General features: G+C 42.0%; 1 protein-coding gene across 1 annotated transcript in view; it reads left to right on the forward strand.

The window, feature by feature from the left end:
- Positions 1–1167: 1167 nt before the first annotated feature.
- MYH15 (myosin heavy chain 15) overlaps positions 1168–12159 on the forward strand; it is a 46324-nt gene continuing 35332 nt past the window's right edge. Inside the window, exons 1-8 of the mRNA XM_042866811.1 lie at positions 1168–1264; positions 3909–4054; positions 5126–5229; positions 5735–5878; positions 8189–8345; positions 9603–9630; positions 10464–10557; positions 11904–11924. Of these exons, the coding sequence (XP_042722745.1) occupies positions 3964–4054; positions 5126–5229; positions 5735–5878; positions 8189–8345; positions 9603–9630; positions 10464–10557; positions 11904–11924 (639 nt within the window). The 5' untranslated portion in view covers positions 1168–1264; positions 3909–3963. The remainder of the gene's footprint in view (positions 1265–3908; positions 4055–5125; positions 5230–5734; positions 5879–8188; positions 8346–9602; positions 9631–10463; positions 10558–11903; positions 11925–12159) is intronic.

Below are 12159 nucleotides of genomic sequence, written 5' to 3' on the forward strand. Positions count from 1 at the left end.
TCTTGGTTGCATTCCCCAGACGCTAAAAATACCAGGTCACTGAAGCACTCAGATCCTCAGTCTCCTGTCTTTAAGTCCATCACATCCACAAATCCCTCAATTTCTTCTGTAATTATTTTGTGCAACCCATCATCTCCCAGTCCTCAAGGCAGCAGCTTTAAAAATAGCAGATTTGGTATGCAAATATTTTTCTTCTTGCCTGGTGACAAACAAAACCATTTGTTACTGTGGGTATCTAAGAATTCAATGAAGCTGTAGGTAAGCTCCCTCCCTGCTTCTCCCCTCTTCCTTGGAATTGAGTTTTATGGAACCCTAATTCCCTTGTGGAAAATAAATATTGCCCACAGTATTTATTTTTCCTTTGAGCTTTTATATTCAGTTTATGCTGGAATCAAAAGAAACCTATATATCTACCCAAGCTGGTAAAGGCAAATCGATTTGAACGTGTCAGTTATTTTGCTTTTTATGTACTAAGGTGAAAGGAGACCTGTGTTACTTACGGCACTTGTTTAACAGGAAAAATGAGTTGATAATAATAAGACCTAAATTCAGTCTCATAAATAAGTTTTCTGAAGCAAAGCACTCACTAAAATTGATGCTTACTTTATTCGTTACCTGTAGTTCACTTTCCAGGCAGAATCAATGTTTTCTTAAAAACCTTCTCCATCTCGCCTTTCTTATAAGCAGCAGAATAACTGTTTATTTCAAACCTAAGCCAACAGATTTAGTTGTTATTCTCTGAGGCCCAGCAAGGGGATTTAAGATTTTTGGTTGGGATTTGAGAATGCATATCCTAGCTTTGTTATTTGAAGGCTGTTTGGCTCACATTACAAAATTCCCTTTAAAATCACTTGCTTCTTGCACAAGAAGTTCTGCTTCTCACTTCCTAGGTGAGTTACATCTGTGCAGACCTTGATTCCTCCCTCCCCAGGCCAACACTAATCAAACCCTCAGGCATGCGGGGAAGCAAGCCTTGCTCCTGTACAAACACAGTGGAAAGGCAGGGAAGTTTTCTCCCATGAAGTCATGGATCAGGAATGGAGCGACAAGGGGCAGCAGGCGCAGAGCACTCCCCCTCTGGCATTCCTTCTGTCCCTTGGCCACGCGTGCTCCCTGCTCAAGCATTGTCTCCTCATCCGACAGACAAATATAGGCATAAAGGAAAGGCCCAATGCCTTTATAAAGCCATCGCTGGTGACCTTGAGGTGGTGTATATAAAGTCTGGACCAGGCAGAGCGGTGACACTTTGTGTGTGCTTTGCAGGGTGAGTACCAACCTCTCTCACTTCTGAATGCGTGTGCCCAGCTGTGCTCTAACACTTTGCCATAGTTTCGGTGCGATACATTTTTCAAGGGGCTTAAGTTTTATTAGTAGTTGTACCTCTAAACCTATAGCACTGTGTCGGTTGTCCTGTGATGCTGCTGCTTGAATAATAGGATGGAAAATAGGTGCTTCTTTTGTGACACCAGTGAACTCATTTAGTCAGCTACTTAGGACAGTGTCAAGTCACTTGTAATCGTGTATCTGAGTGGATTGGTTGACCAGTAGTTGCAAGTCATGTTTGCGTCTTCTCTGTCATCTGCAAGAGATGATGATGACTTATGTAGTTCATAATTTTAAGCAGACTGTGTTTTCAAGGATTTCTTTAGACCCACCCTTGGAGATTTACTGATTTTCCGTCTGAAGGCAAACAATGATGGTTTTTGATGCTATGGCAGATGAGCTCCCAGCACTGTGGTAGTTCTTCCAACAGCCACAGTAGAGAAAGACAAGGTCCCTCCTTTCCAAGCTTGAATGCATCACCAAATTATTGGTACTTCTGGGTGTGCCACTTAACTTTGTGTTACAATTCTGGCCCTCTAAAGAGAGTAGGCGTTACCAAGGAAAGTGAATGTCTTTTGCTCTGCCTTGTCCTTCCTCACTATAGTAGTTTTTGCAAGTGATGCTTTGACCATAAGCCAAGCACTTCCAGTTTCTCATATCTTTCAATGGATTGGCTTGTTGAGTGCTTCAGTGGGCTTTGGGCTCTGTCTTAAATCCTGATGCATGAGACTACTGCAGAAAAAGCGATTCTCTCCCATCTGCAGCAGCACTGTGCTACACCCTGCTTTATAAAGTGCTTGCCATACTGGTAAGCCCTAAATATATATTAAGACAAAATTGTATCAGAAAGTATAGCTGAACAGTTGTCCCAAAGTGGTCTGCAAATGGGGTGGGTCTACACAGGAAAGGTCTGGATTATTATATTTGGACCTGTAAGAATATCTCCTGAATCCTAGGGGTAATGACTGAAGTGGCACTTCTTATCTTTGCATATTTAATGTGGAAAGTTCTAACGCTCTTCTGTTTAGATGTGTGATGTCCTTTCTGTGCCCAATCAGAGCTGAGCTAAACACACTCCCCATGGGAGAGAGACTTTGCCATGCCAGTTTTGAGTTGTTTCCAGTAGGGAATTTTGCTCATTTCAGATGATGTTAAAATAGTTGCTGACATTTGTGCTTATGTAGACCCAAACTCAAAGATCCTAAGCTTGCACTGTGGCAGGGGTGGCAGGGGCAGAGGGATGGGTGTTAAACATTAGATAGCTCTGCTGTCTTAGGTCTTTGCACTCCTCATGAGAAATATGCTGTGGAAAAAAGAACTGCCTTCGTTGATGAAGAGCTTTTAGATCTATAGCAATTTCTTAGAAGTAATTGAATTAAATTTTAAAAGACTGCAGTGTTTGTCTTGAGAGGGTTCTTGAAACTTTTTCAGCTGTTCTGGATAATAAATAGAGTAAGGGAAAAGATAGTATCTGAGGGTCACTTATGAAGCTTCAGATAGTAATTAAATAGTATCTTGAACTGAAAGAGAGAATACCTGAAATTCTTAAACTGGGGAAGGGAGCTGGAAGGAGTTGGACACCTTTTAGCAATGGAACTCCCTGGATGTTCTGTGGGCATCACCCTGAGTATTTTCTATATGTGTGTGCGTACATTTTTATACATACCTGTGTGTGTATGTCAACTCATTGATGCAGTTGTTGAAGAAAGGACACAGGAATCAAATTAACTCCTACTAAAAGCTGGATAGAGCTGCTTAGACTAATTTTCCTTAAAGATGATTTGTACTTACAAAATTTTCATCATATAAAGCATCACTGATTTGAGTTGTCTATGCTCTCTAAATGATAGAATTAAGAATAGGATAACCAGTTAGCACCTTAATGCTCAGAAACCCAGCAAATCAGTTGCACTTATGTGAGCATGCCCTGGCCTTTCTTTCACAATAAGAAATCCCTAAACACCATGGCTGTGTTATCTGAGAAAACAAGCATTGTAGGCATTGAGATGGAGTAATGAACTCGGATTAATGTGAAGAACTTCAAAGCCATTGTTCCAGCATTGCAGTTTGCCCTCTGCCCTGCCCTGCTGCACGGGGATACCCACAGTGGGTGAGCCCTGGGTTTCTGCCAGGCTGAAGGGCACCATCTGAGAGCAGCACTGCTGGGACACCAGCTGTATCCAGCTCCAGCAGCAGCTTTCTCCACCAGGAGCATGGGGCTGTGTCCCTGGAGCCTTGTGCTGGCATTTCGAGTAAGCAGCTGCCCAGGAGGATCTGAGGTGTGGTCTGGTGTGGGGTTTTCAGAGTCACAGCTTCAAGTGGTGCCTTTCATCTGCTGCTTTCAAGCAACGTTCATGCCATAAGAAGACTGAATTCTCCTGTAGAGATAACTGCAACCAGTATCAGAGTTTTGAACCACACAGGATCTGGCTGGCTTTAAACTGAGCTGGACAAGGGTTTAGCTAAGGGTGCAGTAAAGCCACAAATCTGCAGGCGATATTGCCGTTTCAAATTAGGCCATTTTAATCAGCCACCTGCCACATTCTGGGTCCAAGAAATACAATTTTTTTCTCTTCTTTTTGTAGACCAGGTCCTTTTCTTTCTCCTCCTTGAGCTGTACAACCTTAAAACCTTGCCAAGATGATGGACATGACGGAATTCGGGGAGGCTGCTCCCTTTCTCCGAAAGAGTGAGAAGGAGCTGATGATGGCACAAACTGTTGCCTTCGATGGTGAGTTGCAGTACCATTTAGGTGACAGTGGCCAGCTAACCCAGATAAGGGTTGCATCCATAATATATCTGGGAAATGCAGAACAAACCAGGATGCAAAGCCCTGTTGTTATTGCTGCTTTCTGAGGCAGCTGGCAACCAACTTTGTGATCCTTTTTCCTGCAGAACTACAAGAAGCCCCTGATAGAGCTGAAGAGAAGCAGTCTATCAACTGGTACTAAGAATTGGCTAGTTTTAGAATTAAGATGTATTTGTATGGTACTGATAAGAGAGAGATTGCTTCTTCATCTTTGTCCATTTGAGAGAAAATCATCATGCACTGATGTTCTGATAATGCAAGGATTTCAGTGATGTGAACAGATGTCTCCATCTGCTTGATTTATACATTTTATAGGCAAACCAGTACTAGGTTTTAGCTTTCCAAGAGTTATTTTTCACAAAATGCATTTACATGAGATCTGAGGTGTAGTAGTAAGAGCAAATATGCCAACCACAGCAATGCTCTGTTGAGAGTAGTGGCTATAACGAGCCATCTGAAGTCTAGCACAGATACTCCAAACTTCTAAAAAGCAGCAGTTGTAACTCAGTGTGAATTATTAATATTGCTGTTTTTCAATACAAACTTCAGGAGAGTATCAGGAATAAGGTTAAATCTGATAGCTGGCAGGCAAATAATGTGGGCTGAATTCCTCATTCAGTTAGCAATGTTTGGTGTGAGGTTTTTAGCGAACAGCTTCATTTGGGCTTGGATCTCGGTTCGTCCGTCTGCACATCAGTGCTAGTGATTATGAATTTCCCTTGGAGGCTGAGACTCAGCCAGCATTTGTGAAATATTGTGACACCTTGTGCTGGGAGGATTTAGGGAAGCCAAGTGGTGGTTTCAAAGGAGAGACAACATTTGTGAGCCCCGCACCTTCTGTTTTGGCACGCAGCTCCCTCAGCTTTATGATTGGCTGTGGTCCCCGAGGTTTTGTGCTGCTTGTGTGGTAAAACCAACCCTACCAATCCCAGTTCAGCATGCTGTTATTATTCTACACAAGTCTGTGAGCCTTTCTTCTCCCTAACTTCACAGGGAAAAAAAAATGTTGGGTTCCTGATGAGAAGAAAGCTTATGTTGAAGCTGAAATTACAGAAACCAGCGGTGGCAAAGTGACTGTTGAGACAACAGATGGACGGGTATGGAAGCATTTTTGTCTGACCCATGACTAAGGTGGGCTGAGCAGCAAGCCCCAGAACAAACCTGGCTCAGTTTAAGCTCTGCTGCCTGGTTCACATCATCTGTGAAATAGCTTGTGCACAGGAAGCCTCAGTAGCTGATGACAAATAAGAAACAGCCATGAGAAAAATAGGAGTTTGGTGGCATATCAACTTCTGCAAAGCACTGCAAGCAGAGATGTGCGACCATTCAAGCCAGGTTTGAATCCTAGGAGGAGGCAGGAGGTAAAACTCCTCCACACTTAGAGCTAAATCTCATGGCTTCACAGCCATACCACTCTCCTTACCTGTAGCATCTCAGCCTTCCCTGCTTCTGTTTACGTCTGTGAAAACAAATGGAATTACTTAGACCACATTGAGTGGGAGGACCTTCACCGAGAGAGATAATACATTTACTTCTAAGGAGGGGAATCGATTGGAATTCTAAGTGTTTTCTAGACCTGCTATACTCTATCTGTCTTTGCAGACCATGACTATAAAAGAAGATGATGTGCAGTCAATGAACCCTCCCAAATTTGACATGATTGAGGACATGGCTATGCTGACCCATCTGAATGAGGCATCTGTGTTGTACAACCTGAGGAAGCGCTACAGCAACTGGATGATTTATGTAAGGGTCCCTGCTTTGTGTATTTGGAAACATGCATTTCAAGTGCTATGATGTTTGAACACAGGCTCTTCACGTTCAGCTTATAACTTGCATATGCCATAAAACTGAGGGCTCAATTGCTGAAAAGGGAAAGAAGTTTCTTGCAGTAGATTTGAATGAATATAGACAAACAAAAGTGAATAAGATGATTTCAAGTTCTGTTTTTCCTTGGTTGCCTGGGAAAGGGGTCATAGAATATATTTTCAGCAGTCAAGGCCTTTGGGAAACCAATTTTATTTTTCTACTTCTAATATTAATACATGACATTATTAGGCATAGCAATTTCCTTGTTAAGAAACAATGCCTCAAGCTTAGAGCACACATATAACTTCTTTTAACTAGGAACCTTTCTATCTTTAGTTCTGTAATTTTCTTCCTTTCATTTTCAGTCAGCTGGCATCTGCCTTGTTTTGCTCTGGCTTTATTCCTCACTCTGTATCTTTCCCATGGCATCATTAACATAATTTCTGTCATCACCAGAACAAGCTTGGGTAGCATCAGTTTTTATGGGACCAAACTTTTGCCTTCAGTGCGCTGCATCCAACTGTGTTTGAAGTCAGTCAAGGCAATCTACAAATTTTCTAGCCAATCCTTATTCAGGTCTGTGGTTTTCATGGGGGAGACTGAATCCAGTTTAAATTATGATTGTTATACAGTTTCAGGATTCATCTAATAACCCCTGTATGAACATGTGTGTCCTAAAACACAGCTATGTCTTGCAGATCGTTATAGTCAGAAAATGACATTTGTCATCTTGCTTTAATCCATTTATAGGTTGGATTTTTTTTCTCTTAAAAATTAGGACTGAGGACTCATACCGGGGGCATTCTGAAGCAGGTCCAAATGCTATTTTGGGAGGAAGGCTCCTGGATTTGTTAACTCAATAATCTACACGCATATTGTGTTTATGCCAATATAGTATCTGGTTTCTGTGAAGTTTTATGCTTGGACCCAGACTGAGTACCTGAAAAGTTACCAGCTAACACTAATTCCCTAGAGTTACAATTGGAACTGTGTTCTGTGGGCTGATGTAGGAAGCCCAAAGAATCACTATAAACATGGATTACTTTAGATAGGTTACCAATTACTTTTTTTTTCCAAATGCTGAAAAAGCTCCACAGCTTTGGAGAGCATTGTTATGAAGTTTGCACAGAATCATAGAATGGTTTGAGTTGGAAGACACTTTTAAGGTCATCTAGTTCAATTCCCCTGCAATGAACAGGTCACCTACAGCTCGATCAGGTTGATCAGAGTCCCACGCAGCTTGACCTTGAGAGTGTCCCGGGATGGTGCATCCACCACCTCTCTGGGCAACCTGGTCCAAGTTTTCTCTTTGAACCAACCAACTGAAGTTGTTCCTAGGGTGCTCACAGCAAGTTGGTAATGACAGATTGCTTCTCTCAGACTTCTTCCTCTAAGAATAGTTCTTTCTCCCAGATTTCTCTTCCTAAGAATAGAATTCAAATAGAAAAACTGTGATTTTTATTTCATAATTACTGTTTTCAAGAGGAAGCAGCTCTTGCTGGGCAGCCAGGCATAAAATCAGATGTAGATCTCCTTGCTGTTCCTCTGCTCTGCCGAAGGGGCAGGTTGTCTGATCATCACCTTAGAAACACTTTTTTCCCCCTCTGGAAAGCGGTTCAGGAGCACCCCTCCTATGAAGAAAGGTTGGGGGGAACTGGGCTTGTTTAGCATGGAGAAAAGAGGGCTCCAGGGAGACCTCATTTTGGCCTTCCAGTACTTGAAGGAAGCATATAAGCAAGAAGGGGAACGGCTGTTTCTGAAGGTGGATAGTGATAGAACAAGGGCGAATGGTTTTAAACTAAGTTAGGGGAGGTTTAGAAGGAAATTTTTCACACAGAGGGTGTTGACACACTGGAACAGGTTGCCCAAGGAGGCTGTGGATGCCCCATCCCTGGAGGCATTCAAGGCCAGGCTGGATGTGGCTCTGGGCAGCCTGGTCTGGTGGTTGGCGACCCTGCACACAGCAGGGGGGTTGAAACTACATGATCTTTGTGGTCCTTTTCAACCCAGGCCATTCTGTGATTCTGTGATTCTGTGATTAATATCTGTAATAGCGATGTCATTGATCGCCAATAGGAAGTCACGTAGCAGACTGCTATTTCAGCCTTTGATATGAATTTCTAAAACTTCCAACCAGAATTCCAAGTCTGATAAAAGCTGGCAACACCAGTTTCTGCTTGGTTTACTCAGATTTCTTTTTCTCATTCGTTGAGAGGCTGTTCTTCCTTGTCTGTTTTTCCTCTCTAGACCTACTCAGGCTTGTTCTGCGTGACTATAAACCCCTACAAGTGGCTGCCTGTCTATAAGTCGGAGGTTGTTGCTGCCTACAAAGGCAAGAGGCGCTCAGAAGCCCCTCCTCACATCTTCTCCATTGCTGATAACGCATACCACGACATGCTGCGTAGTAAGTGGCGCTCCTTGCTTTTAAATTTAGTTTTGCTTTATTTAGCAGACGTGACTGATACCAGATGGCCGTTAGAGAGAGCAGTGCACACCAAATGTGCAGATACTCAACAAGCAACAGGAGCTTGGGAGTCTGCATCCATAATTGTATTAATTACTGTGTTTTCTTTTCTCTCTCCTGCCCATCGTGCAGGTTCTGGCAGCAGCTAGCTCATTCTGATGCTCATCAGATGCAAATATTGAAAGGTTAATGAAGGGCAGCCATGGAGGGTGCTGTGCACATGTCGCACCCAGGAACCTGCTATGGATCAGCATTGTCTGATTGCCTCGTGGCTGAGAGCCTACTGTGAGCAACCAGCTCCAGATTGTCTTGCAAAATCTCACCCCAGCTTTCAAATTACTGAAGAAAAAAAAAAGGGGGGGTTTCAGCAGGGGGCAGCAGTGATGTGCTTCCACTGGGAGTCTGCCGAGAAAGTCCCAGTAGAATTGGAGTCACACGCTGCTCTCACCCTGGTTTTCATAAAATGGTAAATGCAAGAGGATAGGAGGTGCTGGGGCAGATGAGGTCTGTATGTGGCTGCAGAGAGGTGCTCTGTTTATTGCATAAGAGTGAAATATCGCCAGGCTGCCCAATGTGCAGCTGGTCAGGATCTCTGGAGTTAAAACAGAGAAGAGGAATTTAGATACAATGGTTCAGGAAGGTGGTATTATTTCATATTTGCTCAACTAGATTGTTAACATACTGATTGCAAACTGTTCTTATAAATGCTTGTTTCTGCTCAGGCCCATTACCAGAAAGAAGGCTTTAAGACTTTATTTCAGTAGCATAGCTAACCAAACAAGAATACATAGTGAGGAAGGGTCAGTTAACAAGCAGTAGAATTGCTTGTGCTGTTGCATACTGCAGGGCAAAGGGGTCAGGTGTGAGCAGAAACCTACACCGGAGTAAAGAAATGAATGTTTTGCCGACAGGAAATTACTTTCTATTTTATTGTTTCCTAGACATAAGGAAATATTCATGATTCAGATGTTTAGTGCTGACTTGAATAAAACACAAGAGGGAGATTCAGGGCAAGGGTAGAATTGGCACTGCTCAAAGCTGGACTACATGGGGCTTATTTTTTCTTTTCCATCACCATTTCTTGTGATCCTATGCGTCTCTTTCAGGACTGCTTCTGGATTAGTTGGTGCTGATTTGCAAGGGTAATAAGCAAAAAGTAGAGCCCACTAAGTTTGTCTCATTTTTTCTCATCCACAGATCGGGAAAATCAGTCTATGCTGATCACGTAAGTGCTTCTCTTTTGACTGATTTGAGACTCTATCGCTGCAAAAAAACTTCAAAGAAAAAAAAAATCCCCCTGAAATACAAGTTGACCCTTGAAAGCTCAGCTAAATTGCCTGGAACTTAATCCAAGTCAGTAATTAGCACTTTGGACATCTGATGTCTGCTTTGAGTCTCGTTGGAAAGGAGTAGCTGAGGATTTCATTTGATGGAGGCCAACCTGTTTCTGATCCCCATTTAGTGTTCATTCCAAGTGGGCATGGTAGCAACTCCACAGGCAGTTAAAGAAATTCTTCCAGGGTTGTCCTTGATATCTGCCCTTTTCAGGCTGAAGAGACTCCTCAACACAGTTGTTCTAGCTGCAAAACATAGTTAAGAGCACTGAGTTGACACATCTGTAGGGAGGAAGATGACCAAAACAGAAAAGAAGTTTTACTTTACTTTTACTGGCAAGCATGAAAGATGGAGAGCTGTATGTCTCTCTCCACAGTTCACATATGCTTCTGGATGATGCTGGCAAAGTGCTGCAATTTTCCTTTGGTTTTTAACTCATTAGCTGTACAGAGGTATGCCTCAGATACCGAGTGTGGATGTTTGTAACAAAATTTCACGCCCTTAATGAAATCTCAAAGAAATGTGCATTTGTATGAGATTTCTGAACGCAGTCTCATGAAGCATTATGTGCCACTGACATGATTTTCATTGAAATGAGCAGACTACAAAAATCAGTTGGTGACTCTAAGAAAAGCCTGTGCAGTACATGGAGCTGAAGGGATGATGGATGGGTAAGAGCATGCTGGTGGAACAATAGTAATGTTCTCTTCCTTCTTCCCATAGCGGAGAATCTGGTGCTGGCAAGACTGTCAACACAAAAAGGGTCATCCAGTACTTTGCCACAGTGGCAGCCCTGGGTGAACCTGGTAAAAAAAATGTAAGTCTGCCAGCAGCTGTTTTATTTCGGGCTTCTAAGATTTATGTCGTGTGCAACTAACATTGTAAATCTGCATCCTGACCACTAGACCACGTGCTAAACCTCAGCAGGCATGGTTAGGATAAGTGTTTGTTGGGAAAAGATACTGATGCTTCTAAATGACATTACCAAGACCATATCGTTCTGAAGATAGAAAAGTAATTCTCTTCCAAATTTGCCATGCTGCATGTGGAGCCGCAAAACGACGTCTGGTTCTGAGCTAATGCTTGTTGCTGCTGCTTTTCTCTGGGAGTTTAATTTTCCTATGTATTAAATGTTTCTGAATGTATTATAGCTGATTAAAATTTGGGGATACCATGAAGATTAAGAAAGATAATTGATTTTTTTCACCTGGAAAAGTCTTCAAAAAAGCTTAGCTTTCACCAGAATGTCTGTTTTGTTAAAAAGCCTTTTATGACCATGAAAATAGGAGTGTTTTGACAAAAGAATTGAAATCAGCTTTTCTATATTTCCTTTTGGATAAGTGCTGTTCTGCTTAAAAGTGCTAAAGTTACAGTGAATAGTTCATTCACATTGCATTTTATCTTGTGTTGCTATGAGCTTATTCACTATCTGCTTCATTGCACTTCAAGGCTCAAAGTTCTTTGTGGTGAATTAACTGATTCCTATGAACCATATATAAAAGGCCAAAATTTCAGCCGGTCTTGTACATTCACTTCATGTCACCAAAATCTAATATGCATTCATCTGAGGTCTGCAAAGCTCTTTTAGGAAATGATTAAGTGGTCCAGAGCCAGCCTTTTATGTGCAATGATCTAGATGCTCATAATGGTGTCTGAAATGTGGTGTACTCATGAAACAGATGTGTTAATAACAGATATCACAGCTAGATAATTTTTCCTTGTAATTTGTCAGCTGAAGTAACATTTTATCTTTGCTATCATCATCCTTTGCTTCTAATAATCCAAGAGTTCTAGTGCAGCATGATTTATTATCTAAAACTTGTCTGTTTGCATTTACATCTCTTTGTGAGTGCTTTTCACCTGGTCCCAGCTTCTTTTCTCAGTCTACTTAGTCAGCCTTGTGCTTTCTTCTCGAACAGCTCTAAAGTAACGGCACTCAGACATTTGGGTTAGGGGTTAAAATAACAAGCTGAGTAGGAACTGCACTTGGCTATTTTGTGACGTGTGGTGAATGCAAAGTAAGGCTTCAGAAATCTCTAACGGTATGTTGGCACCAACTGGACATCTAACATTTCTAATCTTTATCTTCTGTGATGCCTGCCTTCTTGTTCCCATGCTGGGTTTTTTTTAATCTTTTTTTTTTTTTTTTTTTTCTTTTGACAGCAACCAGCTACCAAAACTGGGGTAAGTAATCAGCTTGCTATTTTATCTTTTCCATACAGAATCACTATTTAGCTATCATTCTGCTCCACAAACCTCAGAATTTCACTCTACATGGTTCCCCTACTGAAACGTTCCCTGAAGCCAAGGCAGTTGCAATTTTCTTCTGCAAACTAAAGCTTTTGCAAGCAGAAGATAATGCTTTTCTCATCTCCCAAAATTCCAGGCATTACAAGGTCTGAGCGCTTTCAAAACTACT

The sequence above is a fragment of the Lagopus leucura genome, unplaced genomic scaffold, assembly GCF_019238085.1.
Source record: "Lagopus leucura isolate 7727_CA_CO unplaced genomic scaffold, USGS_WTPT01 Super-Scaffold_100001, whole genome shotgun sequence".
NCBI lineage: Eukaryota > Metazoa > Chordata > Aves > Galliformes > Phasianidae > Lagopus > Lagopus leucura.